Source organism: Telopea speciosissima, chromosome 1 (assembly GCF_018873765.1).
Source record: "Telopea speciosissima isolate NSW1024214 ecotype Mountain lineage chromosome 1, Tspe_v1, whole genome shotgun sequence".
Taxonomy (NCBI): domain Eukaryota; kingdom Viridiplantae; phylum Streptophyta; class Magnoliopsida; order Proteales; family Proteaceae; genus Telopea; species Telopea speciosissima.
In genome coordinates, this window is record NC_057916.1 from 29,157,285 (window position 1) to 29,179,329 (window position 22,045).

The 22,045-nt window shown below is 37.8% G+C and overlaps 1 protein-coding gene across 4 annotated transcripts; it reads right to left on the reverse strand.

Annotated features, from left to right (window-relative positions):
• LOC122665836 (casein kinase 1-like protein 10) lies at positions 1 to 12,006 on the reverse strand. 4 transcript variants are annotated; one of them, XM_043861979.1, is made up of 14 exons: positions 11,714 to 12,001; positions 11,511 to 11,551; positions 10,714 to 10,783; positions 10,347 to 10,495; positions 10,108 to 10,203; positions 7,135 to 7,205; positions 4,558 to 4,619; positions 4,078 to 4,141; positions 3,855 to 3,939; positions 3,572 to 3,698; positions 3,323 to 3,396; positions 3,177 to 3,237; positions 1,465 to 1,598; positions 1 to 594 (listed from the first exon to the last, which is right to left on the reverse strand). In XM_043861979.1, exons 1-14 carry the CDS (start codon positions 11,787 to 11,789, stop codon positions 310 to 312), a joined length of 1,395 nt encoding a protein of 464 aa, XP_043717914.1. In that variant the 5' UTR covers positions 11,790 to 12,001; the 3' UTR covers positions 1 to 309. The 4 variants fall into 4 exon arrangements, 2 of the variants coding, with proteins under 2 accessions (XP_043717914.1, XP_043717907.1); XM_043861972.1 differs by having other exon boundaries at positions 3,177 to 3,240; positions 11,714 to 12,000; XR_006333492.1 differs by lacking the exon at positions 1 to 594 and adding an exon at positions 1,792 to 1,921 and having other exon boundaries at positions 11,714 to 12,006.
• Between the last annotated feature and the right edge of the window lie 10,039 nt (positions 12,007 to 22,045).

The window sequence follows — 22,045 nt, forward strand, 5'->3', positions numbered from 1 at the left end:
TTGTATTTATCACAACTCCCAAGTCTCACATATATTAACAATTCCCTAAGGCAAGAACTTTGAGAATTTTCTCTTTCTTGGATGAGTCTACAACATAATACTATGACGTGAGCCTCTGAAACACAGGTAACTGAAAATTGTTCTTAAAAAGGAACTTCATTGAGCTTCAGCTGTGAAGAAAACTCGAGAACCAATTTCTTTTGCATATACAAATGAAAGTTAATAAAATGCTCTGCACTCAAATAGAAACATCAGCAAGGGAGTTTCCCCTTGACAGTGAGTAATCTCTTCTTACCATTCGGATCTCCTTTACTTCCTCTTCTCCGTCCCAATTGAGAGCAGCTCAAAGCTTCGAAAAGTGTCGTCACGGGAACCTCTTGTAGCCGCACCACGTGCAAGGGATGACGACTTGGACTCGAACCCTGGTTGGATTCTTTGGGTCGTGGAAAGGCGTCCACTGCCTGAGACCTGCCGGCTTGATCGATTCTCACTGGGCTCACCAGATGAGTTCGGTCGGCTGCCTGAGATAACAGCCCTTTTTGAAGTGCTCCCATTCCGAGAGGAGGAAGTGCGGCCTCTTTCGGAATCAGGTTGCTGACAAAATCAACAACAAACAATATTAACACCCCGAGTTGCACTAAAACACAAGTGTTGAATCTTTAATTGATGTAGGAAACAAGCATGGCATTGGACATAAAAATGGAACAAAAATCAAAATCATTTGAATTGCCAACATTTTCAGATTATAATTTTCATTAAAAATCAACTGCATGAAAAAAAGCGGAGACTCCTGATTAGAATATAATATGCTTAAACACAACAAATAATAAGAAATAGGTGAAGGGTTTCCTAGACAGCCCAAGCATAGCTTAATTGATGCTTAAATTTTGTGGGCATGTCCACAAGGTCATCTATCTCGAAGGTTTCGGCCGAAGTCGCATTTTCCCAGGTGAAAATTTTAAGCTATGGAAAATTTGGGAAAATTATCTCCTCCAGTTCCCTGCCCAGCCCATTTCCCCAGTTCCTCTAATAGGGGGGTGGTGGACCCCAACCGGGCAGAGTGTTTGGGCAGGGGTAGGGTGGTCATTCCAGCCCCCCACGTTAGGGGAACTGGGCCAGGCAGGGAACTGGAGGAGATAAAGATCCTGGAAAAATTCAACTTAGGCAGTTTCAGTTCAGCGACTTCAGTCATTAAAAATATAAGGGTCAAACCTCAAAACTTAATGGGTCATATGATTGAGATGGGTCCAAATTTGACATGGCTAATCCTTGGGCTGTGCAGCCCATCTAATAATCAGTCGCCCGGACTCGCCCTGTTAAATTCGGTAGCAATGCCTAGTTGTGACCTAGGGTCCAAAAGAAGTCTCAACAAATTTCCAGGAAAAGCACAATTGCAAGACCATTTGACTCATTTAAATACTAGATATATAGATAAACAACAAATTATTGGCAGAGAAAACTTACAACATCCTTGGAGGATGGTATATCCTCAGAATTCTTGTGCTTGGAGGGATCACCATGTAAACCTGAAACTGAACTGTTTCTTCTAGCAAATGCTTCAACTGCGCCTGAGAATCTATCTCGAATGTCGTGTCCCACTAGATGAAACATATACAACATATCAGTCATTGAAGAGCCTAAGCGAATACATGCATTTTATGGAGAATCTATAAAATGCCAATAATTGAGAAGTATGGCCAAAAAGGAGTTTTATATCGCCTCTTCCCCTGTTCCCGAAAATAAGTATCACATTTCAGTCAACAATAAAGACAACATTGTAATGTTCTTTACATAGTGCAGTAAAGAAATGCTTCTTCTCAACAGCCTTGACATCTCCAACATGGCAGCTTGAATTGGACCTCAAATTTGGGAGATGTATTGTCTACATAACCATCTGGTATTCAGGTCAAGCCTATTTCCTGTGTGGAAATATGAAGCTTGAAAAAATGACAGAAAACTTGATTTGTGGAGATAGTTTTGAAAATCTATGGAAAAAATCTCTCCTTATAATATTAGTAATAACAATGTCTACTATATATCAATTGAAGTAGCCACTTGCGATTTAACTCATTTAAATTTATAAGTTTAGTTGTACATTAAGTCTGTACAGGCGGACCTCGGTGTAACGGTAAGGTCGCCCTATTGTGACCTAGTGCTCGCAAGTTCGACTCAGGAAACAGCCTCTTCGTGAAGCGGGGGTAAGGCTTACATTATGACCCTTCCCAAACCCCACAATGGCGGAAGCCTCGTGCACTGGGTACGCCCTTTTTTCAGTTATACATGAAGTCTGTAAAAGATTAGACCAATCTCAACACATCCTTATTATATATATATATATATGTACACCAGAATACCATGGAGGTATTTTGGTCCTTCGGGTGTTTTAATTATGATTTAATTATGTACTGCCGACTCTGCTAGAGTAGGGGCAATTCTGTCCTTTAGTATTTTTTCCTTCATTATAAATAGAGAGCTTGTTTGATCTATTCAGAACAATCAAGCATTACATTCTAATTGTACTGCTAACACATATATAAATATATATTTTTTTAAACTTGAAGTCCTTGACGGTTAGAAAGATGTTCTCTCACCCCCCCCCCCCAAAACCCCAAAAAGAAGAAAAAATCAAAAGGTACCTCACCATGCAAAAGTCAATTATCTCACAAGGTAATCACTCTGAGGTGAAATTCCTTCTTTTTTTTTTGGGGGGGGGGGGGTGTAGGATGTTGAAGTAAATTATTTTATTTTCCACACATACACAAGCGCTACTACAAGTGCCTTTTGATGGTAAATATAACTACAAAATAATAACTATAACAATATAATTATTTACATCATTACTATTATATTCAGACAAAATATGTACCGACTTTGGATTGTCAAAAACAAGTTCTAACCCAAATTCCCAAAACAAAAACTAAGTTAAAACTGAAACATTCCGGTATTAAATTTTCGCAGTATGCTGAATTGTAACTATGTTAAACAAAGAAACACAACATAATGATGGTATAAACAAACAAATAAAAGGCTATAGCAGGTACAAATTCATAACATGGAGAACTCAATTTAGTAGGTTAACGTTAGATTGCAAGAAACCTAACTTTTAAAAGAATTCAAATGTGTTCCGAGAACTAGTACTCAAAACCTAACCTCGAAAGGGTAGAAAGATAACAAACCTGAAGCCCTCTCTGGTCTTTCTGCAGATGATCCAGCAATAGGGCCTGTTTTCCCACTGGGCTGCTGAAAGCACACAGAAGAAGTATATTTAGAGACATTAAATTAAGGAAAAAGATAGACACATAAAAGTTCTAAAAACACCCACCCGTAATCTAGTATTGGCACCAATCTGAGGATACTTCAGTATAGTCCAGTCAAACACATAATCAAACTGATAGCCTGCATCAATGAAATTGTCAAAAACTGTCGGTCAAACTAAATTATGAAACAAAAACACCCCCTAATGTGTCATGGATTTAACAATACAAAGTACTAACAGCAAGAAATGAATTTTTTTAAAGGGCTGCTCTGCTTGCAATCATTTTTCGCTCAACAAGATAACTTTGGGTTCTACCTTCTCGGATAAACAGGTCACGGAAAAGTCTCTTCAGATATGAATAATCTGGTTTATCATCAAATCGCAAGGATCGGCAATAGTGGAAATATGATATAAACTCTGAAGGATATGATTTACAAAGCACCTGTTGCATAATATCAGCATTTCAAACAAATTCAATTAGCCTGCAATTTTGATTTTTCTAAGAGAACTTACTAGATAATGCAGGATGAGCCTGGCAGTCAGGGCATCAGCAAAGTGCACTTTATCATAAGCTAGTGGCAGTGGAAAGGGAGAATACCTCCATTGGCGTTAGCATCTTCTTCTCACTGATCTTATCGTACTTCTGCTTTTTAGTCCCGGCTTTCAACCCCTGCCAGGGAAGGCTGATGCACAACAAACATACAAACAGAATAAGAATGTCTGAAATGGAAGAAAAAAAATTGAGGCCCAGGCAGAAAATTCCAGTATGAAGCAGGAAAAGAAGGGGAAAAGGGTGGTAGGGATATATATATATATTCAACCTTCCCCTTAGGAAATACATAAGCACGTAACCAAGGGACTCCAGATCATCTCTCCTGCTTTGTTCTGCAAGTTAATTAGCTTCATTATAATCCGGAGCAAATCTATATTCATTATCGTAACTGAAAAAGACGACCCACCCATAAGCCCATTTTAGGGATAGGAAAGATTCTTAGATTAAGTTTGCCACAGGCCTACTAGGGATCTGGATGAAATTTAAAAACCAAAAAGCAGAAGTACTGAGGCCCCAGACCAACCAATTCCAGGATGTATATACAGAAATATAGGAGCTATTAATTTCCAACTTGTTCAAGTTTGCAGACACCAACAAGGAATTTCTGGGAAATTTTAATTAAGGTCGATAAGATGGTTGTATGATGGGCGTTCAATTTTTCTCTTTCATAATGTATATCCTAATTTCAAACATCTAACATACAAACAGTGGCAATTTTACAGAAAAACTGATATGGCACTTTACTCACCAACTCCAAGATGAGTGTTGACACTTGCGTAGCGAGCAGTTCCAGTGAGATTCTTGTTTTCCCTGTAAGGGAACTTGATGAGTCTCAAAGATAATAAATTTACAAGATGAAGTTTGCGAACAAAACCAAAAATAAAATTCAGAAAAAAAGGCAACCAAGCTAAATTGACATCGGTATGCTAATTATCAAGTTCTCCCGTAATCTGACACATCAGAGCCACAGTATTGGATATGCTAAATGAAAGCCCCGAAACTTCAGAACTGGTATATTAATGCTTTATGCATTCCCATCTTTAAGTTGAACATTAAGTTGGGCGTCACCCTCGCCAAAAATTGATATTCATTAAATATTATTCTCCATTTTGAAACCAAAATTACTGTCCCAAGCATAGTTGTCAAGGCGTTGCCTAGGCAGTGCCTGGGAGTCCGGGCGGTTGGTTGCCCTATTGTAGTTATGAACGGCGAGCACTGGTCGGCGTCGCCTTGGGTGCCTAGGCAACCGCCTTAGCGTTGTTGTTTTTTTAAAAAAAATAAATAAAAATAGATAGATGCCTTGTCTTATCATATCCTTTGTGTGTGCAGGTAGTATACTTAAGGTGAGATGCACATAATCATGTAGTTAAAAAAATAAAAAGAAGAATCAAGCATGAAATGAAACCCAAGGGTACAAAATACCCTGTTTTGTTGTTCACAAATTTTATGTTCACCCTTCACCACACTCTGCAACCCTAACTCTAACCTCCCACGGTAGATGGGCAGCGACATTCTGGCATGCGACCATCCTCCCTGAATGTTGATTAGTGATTACTTGATTTCAAGTTCTGATAATCATGATTTGCAGTTTGCACCGTTGTATGATACTATGATTGAGATTGACTATATCTATCTTTGTATCTGGGGTTCTGGTTAGTGGTTATACACTTAAAATTATTTTCTTAGTGATTCTTGATGAGTTGATGTGGCTTGATGTTGATTTATGATGTAAGATACAAGCATACTTATATTATACAAGTTATATGTTATAGCATACTAATTGATGGGATCTTGGGATAAAAAGGGGCATGGGGAAATAACACTTGGGTGCCCAAGGTGACATCTAGGCACCCCCTCGGCCCCTCCACCGCCTTGACAAGTACGGTCCTAAGCTCATGAAGCTTTACTAAATGCCAATGTACCAGATGAATGATCAAGGAGTTTGATGTGTAAAGAAACAGAGAAATGTCTGTGGTGCCATGTAATGCCAAGGAGAGTTACTGATACAGGTTTGAGCAGATCATGGATATCCATAAGGAGGTGGTGAACGGTGAACCGCAGGTTCAAGAACAATCATACCTTCTTCTACAAAGTTAATAGTCACCTTAATGCCCAAGAAGATCAAGGGCATTTAATGAGCTATTAAAAAGCTATTTCCTCCGAATTTCCAGTAAAATGTTGCTGAAGCCTTCAGGGTTGAAGAGTAAGGACACAAGGCAGGGCCAGTGAAGATCATACAAGACAGCGTTAAAAACTTGCATTGAAAGTCAGGATGCCGATTTGACCTTCCAACTCCAGTACAGCATGTCCAGCCTCAAACTCAATGCCTCCACCCTCCATATTTAACTCGACAGGCTCAAGATTTTAGTTATGTATCTTTTTAACTAGGCGACTGATGCAAAGCATGATGAGCAAGCTAGCACTAACATTTTATGGTGAGCATGATGAGCAAGCTAGCACTAACAAATTATGGTAAGTCATATGAGACAAACGCTGGGTCAAATTAACTGATTAAGGTTAATGGGCATGCTACTGTATATGGGGCTGCTGGATTTTGAAGTGACTCCATGTTTGGTTCTTATTTGATTTTTCTTGTTTTTGGATCACAGACAATTTGGTAATTTCATGTTCATTCATGGTCTGGTCTACTTATGGCCTATATCTTATTTTATCATTGCAGTCTGTTATATTTCAAAATTTTCTCGTTTTGGAGCATACATTTAACTTGGTAATTTGAGTTTCGCTCATAGTCTGATTTACTCATGGCCCTATTCTCATTTTATTGTAGAAATCAGTTTTAATATTAGTGGTGATTAGATAAACTGGATGATGCTGGAAGGTTTCTACTTTCTACTTTTTAATTCCATGTATTAGAAGAAGAATGAGTGCCAGTACCATTTGCTGACTATATTTTCTCTCCTAATAGCATACTTGCTTCTTCCGTCTTAAAGTTTTTAAAAGCCGACAACCTCCAAAATCCATCATTGGAAAGCTCTCTTCATTAAGAATACTAGCTGTTAAGGGGAAAAGCATCAAAGGAGGTATAATTGTGCCTATAAATGAGTACAGCACCTCAAAAATTATTATGGCTCATGACTAAATGTTAACATTAGATGCAGATGAAAGGCTAGTTTAGAAAACATTAACTTTACACAGAACTGGAGTCAAAGGCAAAGAAACAAGGCCGGCAGTAGGAAGAGGCATGAAACAGTTACATTCAGTTCTGCAGATAAAATAGAATCTGCAAACAACTGGAGCACAAAAGCAAAACAATAGGAAAAGCATAAACCAGTGATCTTAGATTCTGAATACAGCTAAAATATACCTGTACGGTATGTGCTTGTGAGTTTGAAGATCCCTATACTTTTTGGCAAGGCCATAATCAATAATATATACCTGTGTTGAAGAGCAGATCAGGAAGATAGAGATTGCATATAAACATTTATTGAGCAAATTCATCCAATAAAAAAGGTGAAAGATTATAGAGAACATTGCACACATTGTGTAGAACAAAGCCCCCACAATCCCTCCATTCTCTCATTTTTTATTAATCAGCATGAAGATATTACTAGGAGTGCTAAAAAGAGTACAAAAACAAATGGTCTAGAGTTTACAGAGGAAGAGGGGTAAATGTGTTTGCTGACAAGGTACTAAAACTCGGGTCTCGGTACCAACTCGGCTCTTGGAAAAACCAAGACGAGTCGAGATCTTGCCGAGTTGGTGCATTTTTTTTTTTTTCCAACTCGAAGCCTCAACTTTGGGTCAACCCGAGATTTGGACCTGAGATCCGAGATCTCGCCGAGATATGTCGAGTTTTGTCCAGTTAGGTAAGGTATTTAAGTGGTAGTTGGGTTAAAATAATGGGTCGAAACCGAGATCCAAACCGGGATTCGAGATCTCGCTGAGATATTGTACTTTTGAGACTCGCAGACAGTCTCGTCTCGGCTTTTCCAAAAACCGAGAAACTCGGCGAGATCTCAAACTATGTTTGGTGCAACCTAGCGTTCCGAAACCCTAATTAGGTTGTTATGGGCCCACTTGATGTGATAAAATCTCTAATTCAAAATAGAGTGGGGGTAGCATAGAAACAAATTCAGAAAAGGGCTTTTATGTAATTAATATAAGTCCTGTCCTCATTTGCAAATCTCAGAGCTTGTCTTCTTCTCCACAATAAAACAGTTAGATTCCTACCCTAGAGACCTCTTGAATATAGCACATTAGCATATCATATCATCAACAAATAAAATAGTAATAAATCTCAAACTGATCTAAGCGGAGTTAACAGTACCACCTTAGAAGACGAGTTCAGATCTCCCAAACCTCAACTCTGTTCAGTCTCAAACTGCGCAGTCAGAGTCACCCAATAGGAGAGAACTATTTCCCAAAATTTCAGGTTGATCTGAGTTGGCTTGATGAAGTTCCAGAAATTTATTTTCAACCCATCAGTACCACCAACAGCAAGGGGAAGGAGAGAACAGCAGCAGAATGGAAGAAGAAGAAGGAATTGGAAAGGCCCTACCTGAAGTAAGAAGAGATCAGATAAGACAAAGGAGAACCAGAAGAACTCAGCCAACTCTGGTAAACAGGCCACAGAATGCACAGCAGCACACTCTCAAAAAGAAGAAAAGTATTTCTGTTCCAAAGCTGATCGATGGAGAAGGTTGTTACATATACGTAAACTCCTCAAAGACAAAATTTGACTCTACAAAGGATTCCCAATCAGATTCTGAAACTCGACCAAGCTCTCCTATCGATAGCTAACTCCCTAACAATAAAAAGAATCTCAGATTACAAAAAGTTAACCCCAAAGAAAAAGATATAACCTAAATAGCCCTAATGGAACTGAAGCCACGTTAAGGCATGGTTCTCCTTGGTCTGGGTTTACAAATTGGGTCATATTGATCCAACCAGGCTAGTGCAACTGCATCAGTGTTCAATTTAAAAACTAACGAAGTATTATCTACATTAATTACTCCCCAGGAAAATCAGTCGTTCAAATCTATGACCGTCAATCCAAAAAACTATGTCATAATGTGCTGTTCCTAACAAGCACCAATTTGGTACCCTAAAGGACTGTTAAACTCAACTCAACTCATCCTTCTCCCAATTAAATGGGGTTGGCTACAAGGATCCTTCTTCTCCAATCAGCTTTATTCAAAGCCATACTGGTTATTAGTCCTAAACTATGTATGCATGTCTTTCCTCACCACTTCTCTTAAGAGTCATTTTAGGCCTAGACCTGGCTCTTTTAGCTCCTTCAATCTGAATCAAATCACCCCTCCGTACAGGATCATTCAAAGGCCTCAGTTACACATGTCCATGCCATCTTAAACGACTTTCTCGCAACATCCTCATTTCAGTTATATCCAAAATAGTTATCACCAATGTTATCCTTGACCGAAATATGGATAAATAATCAATTTACTCGAACTTGGGCATCAATTCTGTACGTGTTCATGCTCCCACACCCCTTACAGACAATATTGATGCTGTTCATGACTCACCTAATCTATAGCGATTCATGCCAAGAGATTTAAAGTTTGCACCATAAGCTGAGCAAAATAAACAACCTATTTGAGGTCAGAGCTTAATTTAGAAAGCAATGGTAGCAGCTTCACCTTGGCATTGACACTAGATAGTTCTAGGTGGCATTCCAAACAACTATTTCCTCCATAGCAATAGCAAGTTTTTTGGGGTGGAGTATACTGCACATAATATTAAGCAGTAGAATTCCCAGAAATATGAGAAATAACTTGGGAAACACTCTTAACCCCTAACTAATTAAAATAAGAAAACATAAAAAGAACAATTCTGCTCTGTTAATTGAGCTCTTTGCAACATGATGGCCTACTACTAGGATACTCAACTACCTGAACATGCTTCAGCATATTTGACTTCCCATAAACATGGGGAGTGACTCGGCAAAACAATTATTAATCCCTAAACAATAAAGAGGAAGCTCATTAAAAGTAGACAACATAAAGGAGAACTCTATTTACTAGTTATTACAGCTCTTTTCCCATTCATGAACAGCCGACAAAGAAGATAGTAACATACACGAACATGCTATAGCATTGTGTGTATGCACAAACACAAATTCACAAGTTCAAGTTCTTGTTTTCCATTGTATTAATGCTAACAAAGAACCTCTGCCAATTTTTTTATCTCTCAATGAATCTGGAAGGATATAAATTCCATTACATATCAACAATTATATTCATATCTTATTTGCTATGTGAAATCAGGTAATGATCTCAATATTTGATTTACTACATAAAGTAGTAACCATTAATAATACCTGATTTGCTCTGCGCCCTAAACCCATTAAAAAGTTGTCAGGCTTTATATCTCGGTGAAGGAAACCCCTTGAGTGCATATACTCAACCCTATTAATCTGCACAAAGAAATGGAGAGAGGAAACATTACCAATGTCAGCTCCAATATCTGACAAATTATTTTAAAAAAAATCAAGGCATGACAATAGCTTTTGCACGTATCAACTTTCTCCAAATCAAGCTCCAGATCACGAAAACTTACTAATTGATCAGCAAGCATCAGCACAGTTTTCAATGTAAACTTCCGATTACAATAGTTGAACAAGTCTTCTAGGCTTGGCCCAAGAAGGTCAATAACCATGACATTGTACTCGCCCTCAACTCCAAACCACTTCAGGTGGGGAATTCCAGCTTCAACCCAAAAATAAATAAATAAATATGAGGAAAAACATGATGATGCATAATATTAATAAATCACGATCTTTTATCTGTTTATCATATTGAATAAGTCATTGTTAGTTGTTACAATTCAACATACTTCCTACTTTATTGTTGAATAAGTAGACTTGTCATTCTTGAAGGAAAAGAAAAGTGAAGTTCAACAGGGGAAAGGAAAAAAGGCAACTTACTTCCCCCTTGTAGAAGCATATACAATTTGGATTCATAGTGAAGCTGAGGATGCTTGGTCTTCACAGACTCCTGAGAAATTGCAATGGCAAGAAAAGGATTTGGTAGAGATCTTGGAAATAAAAAGATAATGAATGCAAGGCTTAAGGTACCACTGTTATCATTCTCTCCTCAAAATGATGTGACATAAAAGATACAAATTGTTTACAGCAAAGTTTCCATCCCTCAAATTCTTATTAGCATACACTACAAGAGCTTTTAATGCTGAAACTAAACTGCAAATAAAGCAAAACCATGCTGGAGGAGAATTCTGTCCCAAATGTCATAATGCAGGAGAAGAGCTAAATATATTTCTGGGCATATCAAATGCAGAAAAACCAACAAAGGAGGAAAGAAAAGAAAAGGCAAAGGAAAACAAGGAACCAACGAAAACAAACATGGAAATATTAGTACTCGACTTACTTGGGGTACCAAGAATGCAAGTACCATCAAATGGATATTGAAGCCAAAGTATATGCAATATAATAAGACTACGTTCACTGTAAAATTAAACAACAGCAACACACACACTTTTTTTAGAACTAGAGGAACAGATCAGGAAGGCAATTTCCAGGCTCCCTTCAGTTTTCGATTTAAATAATTAATGACTCAAGATCGAAGCCAAGGAATAAGTTCAATCTGTGTAATCAAGAATAATAATAGCACACTAAGAAATTTAATATCCAAAATTATCTAAAAAATAATCACTGAAACCCAGCGATTAAGAAATTTTCAGCAGAAAATAAGAATACTGACTCACCAGCTTGATGGCCACTTCCTCTCCACTTTGTATGTTAACCCCTATATCAAATTAAACCACAAAAAAAAAAAAAGAAGAAGAAGAAGAAGAAGAAGAGAGGAAAATTTAAAAAAGAATAGAATTACTTTGGAATACACACAATGCAGAAAAAATGATCAATGAAAGGAATACAAGAACGCGACTGAGAAACTATGCATCCTTACCTAGGTAAAGCTCGCCAAAAGATCCACTCCCGATCTTACGCCCGAGCTTAAACTTCCCACCAATGACATGATCCATGATCAAATTCAGCTTTACAGACCTCACCCCTAATCTCTAAAGGATAACAATAACTTAGCTTAGGCTGCAGCTTCGATTCCAACCAAATTCACCATTCAAAAAGATGTATAGCCAATAAATCGTCAGCTATTTACTTCCTCCCTTCACCAAATCCACCATATCCTTTAAATCGCAATATAATCTCTCAGATTCATCAACAGCACAACGCCATAAATCGGGGAAAAAGCAGTGAGAAAACCAAGATACACGATAGAAGAGCCTTCTTTTTGTCAATGACCGACCGCAAATTTCCTAGCAACAATTAAAATCCAACAAACTGATGGTAACAGAATTTCGTAAAATAGCAACTTCTCAACCAATCAATCAATCAATCAAACCTCCCTATCTATCTTCATCTACAACCAAAACATAACCCCCAAAAAAAATCTCTTCCTCGAACAAGCAAACCCTGATCTAAGTATTTAACACCAACAATATACATTCATCGGAGGAAAGAAGAAACCCTAAAATCTCCACTTAACAGCCACCGCCGATCGAAACCCTAATTCTCGTAACACCAAACGATAATGCTTGAGATATCATATGACGATAGAAACCCCAATCCAATAACAAAACTGATGAAATTTACATCAGAAACAAATCAAAAAAAAAAAGATGCCGCGAATTCCACGGGCAATGAAGAAGAAATCCGAAGGTTAAAAGGTGAGATCCGAGGACGAGGGGAGAAGAAAACGTCAAATTATTTGGAGAATGTTGATAAGGATAATACAAAGAAGATGATAAGAAATGTCGACGACGAAGGAAAGAAGAATGGAAGAAAAATAAGAAGAACGAAAGAAATAGAATAGAATGTTATGAGGAAAGAAAAGCTGGTGGAAGATTTGTAGACTTTTTTACTATTTTAAATTTTAAGTTTAATATTTTCTTCTTTTTTTTAAATAAGAATTAATGAGGGGTGAAGCGATTCCTTCTCTCACCCCCTCTCTCTGTTCCCGTGTGCCGCCTTACCCGTTTAATAGGATTTTTGCAACAGACGTGCATACTCTCTCTCTCTCTCTCTCGTTTAAAAAAACGTTTGCTTAAAAATCTTGCTACTTTTGTCTGCTGGCTTTCACTTTTTTGTTTTCTCCTTTTCTTAATCTGCTATTTACCCATGGAGACACAAGGTCAAGTAAAATGACTACCGTACCCTTAGAAATTTCTCTCTTTCCATGGATACGTGCTCATTGTGTGCACCAATGGAGTGGGAGATCATTATCACCTACAATTCTATATTTGTCAAGGCAATGGGTAAGTGGTCATTTCAACTCCATGTGAGGGATTGTAGGGGAATTGGAGGATGTCAGAATTGTAAGAAATAAAAATTCATGGAGTGGGTGGGAAAGTTGAATCGGGAATAGAATCAGTCAGTGGGAATTTGATCTGAATCAAATGTATGTATTCGTAGAATCAACTGAAAATAGAGTAAAATTGGTCAGTTTTGATCTTAATAAGTTGATTTACCGATCTGATTCCCAATTCTTAAAATTGTGGTGGGTGGTCTAAGTTGAGACCCATTTTACACAAGGTTCAAGTAAATGGAATCAATAACGGAATCAACCTCCATATATTCCGATTCCAATTCAATTAGAATCGGCCAAAATCAGCTTGAACCCTAGAAATGGGATCCAGACGATTCTGATATGATTTGGCATCTCTACTTTGAGAAATTTCTTCAACAATTATTCCACATTCCCGATTCGTGTGTGTTGCGGGTCGTGCACAAACCCTGGGGAAATTAGTCGGCCAAAGGCCGGATACCTCCAGTTCCCAAAAAAAAAAAATAACGATTCCACATTTTTAAAGTAGGAATGAGCTTTGGATTCTGGTATTTGGAATGTAGAGTGGACATAACTTTAGGTACAGTTTGGTCAATATATTCAAATATATTATAGTGTTTGGTATGATTTATATTTCAATTTCATGGGGCATAAATTGAAATTATGATGTTTGGTATGATTTTTTTTTTACTTTATCCATAAATAATTGGAATCAATTTTATTTGAAATAATGAAATAGTCAAGGACATGTTTCAATATTCAAATTGAAATCAATTCCAAGTCTATTTTGCACTCTATTTTAATGTGTGTATTAATAACATGAGTAAATGTGTCATTTGACATGTTTGAAAATTAATAAAAGCAAAATTGCTCTATTCCACTGCTGCCACCATACCCCCTCTCCAATCCCAACCCTGACCCTGTACCCGCCACCACCACCCTCACCCTCTTCCATAAAAATATAGAGATTCTATTTTTGGAAATTGAACTATCAAATAGATTTCTTATTCTTGAAATGTTTTAGATTGATAAAATCAGAACAATTTCAATTTCTTGACCATTAGCCCTTAAATTAATGCATCATTATACTACTATGTAAATGACCAAAATGCCCTTTCAACTGTGCTATTTTGGAAGCCCAAATGTCTACTTCTTAAAGGCCTTAACATCCAGTTAATATATTGCTAAATGAACATTACTAAGATACCCATATCATGCCTTTCTTCTTCTCTAATGATTTAGAGAATATAATTATATCCCAAACCTAAAGACAGAGAGGATGTGGGTGTGTGGGCCCATGCCAAGTGTGTGATGAGTGTGTCCTCACAAAGTATATATGTCACCTCAGTTCTCAAAGATCTGGCCCTAGTAGAGTCCAGAACCAACTCATCCCAAAGGGCAAGGCCAAAATTGCTGGCCCTAGATGTTAGAAAGCATGGGTCATTCAAATTCATTTATTAGGGTTTCCAACTCATCCCTTAGGGGTTGGCCAAAAGTGTTGGCCCAAGTTAGAAAGCATGGGTCATTCAGACTCATCTATGATTCTATGGTGTCCAACTCATCCCAATTGGGCTAGTCCAAAAATGCTAGCCCTAAAAGTTAGGAAGCATGGGTCATTCCTGGCCTCATTTAGGGTCTCCAACTCATCCCAAGGGCTAAGCCAAAACTGCTGGCACTAGATGTTAGGAAGCATGAGTCATTTAAACTCATAAAAAGGGTGTCCTTTTCATCAACCCTTGCTAGCAGGAACAAATGTTTGTGATGCTTAAGGAAATGGTGGTGGGTTGTCAACCTTGTGTGTACAAAAAGGAGTTGTTATTACCATTCCAAGCAAGCTGTTGCTTCTAGAATAGATTGAGCTTTATTAAGTAACCATGGTGGTTAAGTCTAAATAAATCATTGTTTTAATTAAGACACTTCTTGTTTGATTAAGAACAATGACTTGAATGCAAATTTAATATACAATACATGGACATTATTGTTAATTGCGATACCAATTAAGGTAATAGCTTCTAAACCTATTACCATAGTGGACTAATTTAGAGGTTAAACATACATCGAGGAATCGGTCGATTTGGATCGGAATCAACAATGATCGATGTCGATTCCAGTCATTCTAGAGTAGTTGATTCTAGGGTTTTTGTGATTGGATCGTTGGATTTCAGATCTAAGAGGTCAATTCTAGGATTTTTGGGACCGATTTGGCCGTAGTGATTAGACTTGTAAGGCAAAATGTTGAACAAATAGGGATTGCTATAAATCAATATGATTTTTTTGCTTAGATTAGTATTAATTATGATTATAGTTTTAAGTGGATTAGATATCATACATCCACTCTTATAACTATTTTCTTAAACAGATATTGCAGCTGTGGCAAATCCAATTCAATACACCAAAATAGTTAGTTGTTTAGCTTTGGTCTGTCACCCTCGCCTACTCACATTCAACTGTTAGTTGGATTATGGATGACAAGAGAGGAACAAGGTTGGAGACCATGATTTTTTGACTAGGCTCAAGTCTTCAACCCATATATGATTTTTTATTTGTAAAATATTTAAAGAGAAAAAAAGTCCACAATGCCAGAGTGCAGATTCTTACACACGCCCTCTCACATTTCACTCGTGAACCACATATTCTCTCATTAAATGCTCCATTATTGACATATCGATCACTCACCCCGTCATTGATGGGAAATTGCACTTTGACATTGTGGCAATTCCTCTCGCATATTTTAAATATGGGAGATGATTTCATACAAACAATTTTACACCAATAAGGGGAGAGTGGCGAATCATCCAATGGGAGGTATTTATTGAGGAGAGAGGTGTGTGATCCATGGAAGGGATGTGAGAGGGCATGCGCAAGAATCTGCACACAAGTATCGTGCACTCCTTTTCCTTTAAATATATTAGAGCCAGACTATGGAATAAGAGGATTATACAACGAAAATTAAAAGAAATAATCAACAATCATATTATTCAAACTTTGTTATATAAGATATAATGTTAAGGATTATTAGTTGAAAGTTCAGATATATTTAAAGGGGAAAAGAACGCTACCTAGTCGTGTGTGGGGGGTGGCTCTTGTGCCTAGACATAGGGCCATGTGAAATGACCGCCACACCCCTATGGAAAGGCGGAAATTCCTGAGGGTGCAACAGTCATTTTGCGCGGTCCTATGTCTGGGCACAAGTGCCATGCATGACATGCAACCAGGTAGCGTTCTTTCTCTCATATTTAAAATATGAAACTTAAAAATTTGCTTGCCCAAAGCGTTTTCTCAATCTGAACTTTCCATGAGGATGAAAATCCTCTACAGTGCCAGTGCGGTGTGGTGCTGGTGCCGAAGCTCAACACCTAATAGATGCCAAATCCAACGGTGTCGAGCTCAACACTGTTTGATCTGACATTTGCCAGATGTCGAGCTCCGGCGCCCGCACTGCACAGGCAGATGCGGGCTCCAAAGAGGATCTTTTTCCTTTACATGAACCTAGTCAGAAAATCAATTAAGTACCCAAAAAAATTCAAAATAAAATTGGGTTGATTTTGTCGCAGTCCTGCCAAATATTAGGCTAAGTGAATGTTATTGGATCATCACCATATCAGACTGGCACATGATCAACTACCTTAATCTTGGGTTATTAAATAGAGATAAATAAATGGATTATAATTGTATTTAATAATGTAGTTAATATCTATATCTTTGGACTTGGTTTGTATGATTTATTGATGAGGATTTCAGTGGAAGTGGTGGGAAATTGCACTCTGGCAGCGATTCTTCTCCCATATTTTAAATATGGGAGATGGTTTCATACAAGTAGTTCTATGCCAATAGGGCCAATAGGGGAGAGTGACAAATCGTCCAATAGGGGGTATTTATTGAGGAAAGAAGGTGTGGGATCCATGGAAGAGATATGAGACAACACACGCAAGAATCTGCACACAAGCATCGTGCGCTTCCTTTCCCCTTAAATATATTAGAGCCAGACTATGGAGTGCAATAAATAATGAACAATCACATTATTCCAATGTTATATTTAAACGGAGAAAGAACGCTACTTGGGCACATGCGATGTGCTACCGGTGCAGCCAGAGACACAAGGGAACGATATGACAGCCGCGTCCCTATAAAAAGGCAGAATTTCCCACGGGTGCCACGGGTTTTTTCAATCCAAACTCGTATTGGACCCAATCAGAAAATCAGTTAAGTGCCCAACAAAATTAGAAAAGAATAAGAGAAAACAAATTTAAAAGAAATTTGGGTTGATTCTGTGGCCGCCCTACAAATATTAGGCTTAAATGAATGTAATAGGATCAAAGAGAGAGAATGAATACATCTACTTTTTTGGTTCTAGCAAGATTAAGTTGTTAAAGAACTTGCAACCACAAGATTAAAATAGGGAGAGCAGCCGAATATAGGGGAAAATCTTATTGGGCAAGAGAATGCTAATCGGTCGTGTAGCCCCTCATCAGCGTGGGGTGCAATGAGAGTGCGTACAAAGGCATTGGATTGGATGGGATTTTTTTATTTCACTGGAGTTGAACGGTCTTTTTGCACACTCCTATATTTGGGTGCATGAACCAGACAACCTGTTAGCCTTCTTTTAAAATAATGGGATAAAGAACGCTAACCGGTTGGGCAACGCGGCATGTACATGCGTCTAGACATAGCCACACATGAAATGACTGGCGCACCCCCTTGGAAAGGCGGAAAGGACCAGGGGTGTGTAGGTCATTTCGAACGTGGATGTGTTTGGGCGCAAGTACACATCATGCTGCGCGACTGGTTAGCATTCCTTTCCCTAAAATAATATACCCTTTTTCAAAGAGGGTAATACTTATTATTTTACATAAAGGCTTTATCGAATATTGCATTAAATAACTTTCAACTTTTAAAAAATTCTTTTTACCTATACATTATAATGGATTTTCTTCCTCTCAAGTGCGGTGCACTGCCCAGTGCATCACACTTGAAAATCCAACCATAAAAACGTGGGTAGTGATATCTTTTTATCCTCTCAAGAATTGGGTGGACAATTGGATTCTCAAGTGTGGTGCACTGGCAGTGCACTGCACTTGAGAGGATAAAAATCCATTGGATCAGGCGTATCAATATCTATCAGTTGTGCCCGAGATCGATACCTAATCGATACGATACCGGTGGATTGGCTTATACCCTAGTTTTTTTTTGTTGAAAAAAAATGACTTTTTTTAATCCAATATCATCCCGATACGTATCAATCGTATAAGTGTCGATGTTTGTCTCATTGATGACCGGTGCTAGTGCCAATATTGTGAACTAAAACTCTGTTTGGAATATTGGCTCGAAATGAATGATGTGAATTAGTATCAATAGAATGCATACCCCCAGGAGGTCAAGGGATCAACCCTCTTATTTCACATTTGTGCCACAAGGCACCCCTTCCCCCCTCAAGTAGTGACTAAAAAATTTCTTGTAACTGAGGAATTAGATAGGATAGACCAAAAAAAGAAAAATATATGTGATCATACACGCGTGCTTTTTTACTTTCTTTTTCTAAGGAGTACTGTAACCTTGATTTGATCTTTCAACACTTTAGGAAGACACAGTTAATAACATTTCCCCTTTTTTTTTTTTTCTTTGGGGGGTGTGGTGTGTGTTGAGGGGTGAGGGGGGAGGGGGGGTGTTGGGTTGGTTTTGCTGGACAAAACAAAAGTCACTTTCTCCAATATATTTGAAAATAAATGATCATGTGCTTTATTTCTTTAATCATAATGATACTATCCCCACTAATGACAATGATGGAGGGTCCCCTCCAGGAATTAAAGCTTTAGCCTAATCAATCTAAGTCTTAGAAAGAACAATTGTGATTAGACTTGTTAATTAAGTTTAGCTTAGAGGTGGAACATTTGTTCACACTTGATTGGTATTTTATTTATGAAACCTTTATTTATTTTAAATGGTAATAATAATGGGAATAGTAAATGGTAAAATAGTATTTTACTCTAATGGTGCCATAGAGGGATTTTGGTGGGTTCAACTCAAGGGTATCTCTAACTTTCACATAAGGGGCTACAACCATATGGCAATTAAAGCTTCCTCAGGCTTAAGTTTACTAAACATATCATCCAATTGCAAATCAATTTGGTTTCTTCATATGTTTCAATTCTTCCAAAAAAAAAAAATCAATTTCTATCTGATCATGTTTCAATGCTTTAAGAACTTATATTTTATAAATCTGGAGAAAGGAAAAGTAGTAAGCATGAAAAGATCATGAAGCACAGAGCTGGCTTTTCAATAAAATAATCCAACTCATCAACAATCACAAATCTGTCACAAAAGCAATTAATTGAAGCAGAAAAATAAATAAAAAGGCACAAAATAGGTGAATAGAATGACATGTCTGCTTATCTTTCAATAACTATGCAATAACATGATCTGTGTGCAAAAGTTTACAACCCTCTGCATTAAGATATCCATTAGGGTAACTAGCATATGTGACACAGGTGACTGTTTCTTACATCATCTTTTCGCTTGATGGTTTTTTCTGAGAAAACAAGTACTGGAGGTGTACTGAAGAGGAGTAGAAGAACCATTGACATTTTTCGGGGGCAGTGGTTTTCAAATATCTGACACATAAGTGACAATATATCAGAGTATGAGATGCTTGAATTTGCAGAGTCACAGTAATAAGCATTTCAGTATCTTGCTGAAAATGTCACTAGCGTTTGAAAGAGAAGTACAATTTATGGCCAATACATCTGGTGATTGAAATCCTTCCTGAACATGAGATCAAGGTAGCAATCTGAATTAGTGCAAGAGGAAATTGGCATCATGCCACAGATTAAGAAAAAACATTAGGTGACACAACTAGGGTTCAGTGTTGGAATCCCTATCCAACTATTCCCACCAACAGGAATTATCTTAAAAGTCTTCAGCAAAAAGTAACCAGTGGAAAATTTCAACCATCTAATCAAATAACACCCCTTTTGAAACTGAGAAAGAAATTCAAGCGGGTGGCCAAAGGTCTTCATTTTGGGTGGTAAGGAATTACCCAATAAGTTTCAGTGCGGCAGAGAAATTTTGAATGAGAAACAAATCCAGTTATGGTACCTCTGGCTCTGGTGACTAAACCATATGATACAATGAGAGGGTGGTAAACTAGCAATGTGCAACCCTTGAAAGCTGCAATGGAGCAAGTGTTTAAAGTGTGTCCATTAAATCGATAGACAAATTATTTGTCCTTGATTAATTTGAATAATTATAATATGACACACATTGCCCATACGTTTTAACCTAAAAGTTGTTTACAACTAAAGATAAAACTGAGTATTTTGTTCATATGGTTGTCACATTGTATGTTCTTAGGAATGAAAATTCTGGGACACAAGTGAGTATACATACTACATTACTATGTGTATAGTGAACTGTATGAGCCATTACCAATTGTATAGGTAGACACTATTGGTTGTATCAGGAACAAGATTCTTACTAGTAATTTGTAATATCTCCCCTGACCTAAGAGACCCTTATCATTGCTATTAGGTATTATAGGTTTTGATAATGGTTGATGTCACTTGGACTATATATTGGTGTTCTGGATTCATATTGTTTGGCAGTGAACGAAAGAGATTGTCAATAAGGAATCCACTTCCCGTACATGGTGAATATCATGAGAGAGAATATATAATCATGATTGGATGGTATTCTATATCTAATGGCACGCTTAGTAAATAGTCTTTAAAAGATTTCAAACTATCATTCAAGTATTAATAATTTTTTCTAAAAGCTTTGAAAATTGTTTTTGTGTCTAATCGAGACAATGATGGTGATAGTAATTATTTCAATGTCCATATATCTGCTATGTGATATTGCCAAGTGGGGGGACTTGATTGTGATAAGCTTATTTCTTTGAGGGTATATATATGTTATATATGCTTTATAATTAGGGCTGCAACAGGGTCGGGTAGGGCCGGGCTTTTTAAAATCCAGCCCAACCTTGAATCCCCTTAGCTGGGCCCAGGCCCGACCTGACCCTGACTCAGGGCCTGGAAAATCCAACCCTGACCCGCCCTCAGGGTTGGGCCGAGCTGACCCTGATTGGCCTTGATCATGGAGTGGGGGAAGGGAGAGATGCATGGATTGGACTGATTTAGGCTGGGTTAAGGAGAAAATTATCAATTTTACATAAAATAACACTATAATAAAATATATTATCACTTATTATCTTCAATATATAATATATTATATAACAAAATATGAGTGACATTTAAAGTTTATAATATATACAGCATATCAATATATATTTTACAGTATAACTTAAAACAAAGTCGGGCCGGGCTCAGCCCGAGGCCTCAACCCTGACCCGGCCCAACCCAACCCTGACTCCGGGCCAGAAATTTCCAGCCCTGACCCACCCTCAAGGCCAGGTATCTCAGCCCAGGCTCTGTTTGGGCTGAGGGCGGGTGTCGGGCCGACAGGGCCAAACTTGCTCCCCATTTATAATGTCTTTCAATATAAATATTGTTAATTGATAATTAAAGACATTATTATCTTAAGAATCTTGAGTGGATTACCCAATGGGATCCCACCTCTTATCAATTTAAATATCATAGGGTTTCTACAAACAATATAATCTATAAATTAAAAGGGGCAGGACAGAGAGTATCCTACCTCACATGTAGAAGTTTCCTCTCTTCTTGCGATTTTTCTTTCTCCCTCAAGATGAAATTGCTGGCTCTTCTTCTCCCTCTTCTCTTGGTGACTTGGAGTTGGAGTTTTGAACCCTAAAGAGTGTGGAGAAGTGCGTCCTCTTCAAGGTTAGTGCATAAATTGTCACGACGATCAAAACCCTTGTCCTCCATGTGATGGATTGGTGAATACTTTAGGCTACGTTTGGTTGCACGGGAAATTAAAGGGAAAGGAAGTGAAATTTTTAAAACCTAAAAGAGAAAACTT

Bases quoted from the DNA above. Each gene is read 5' to 3' on its own strand.
- LOC122665836 (XM_043861972.1), bottom strand. From the start codon at position 11,789: ATGGATCATGTCATTGGTGGGAAGTTTAAGCTCGGGCGTAAGATCGGG. The intron at 10,784-11,510 runs GTGAGTCAGTAT...GCAATTTCTCAG, and splicing joins AGGAAGTGGCCATCAAGCTG to GAGTCTGTGAAGACCAAGCA. The intron at 4,142-4,557 runs GTGAGTAAAGTG...ATTAACTTGCAG, and splicing joins CAACACTCATCTTGGAGTTG to AACAAAGCAGGAGAGATGAT.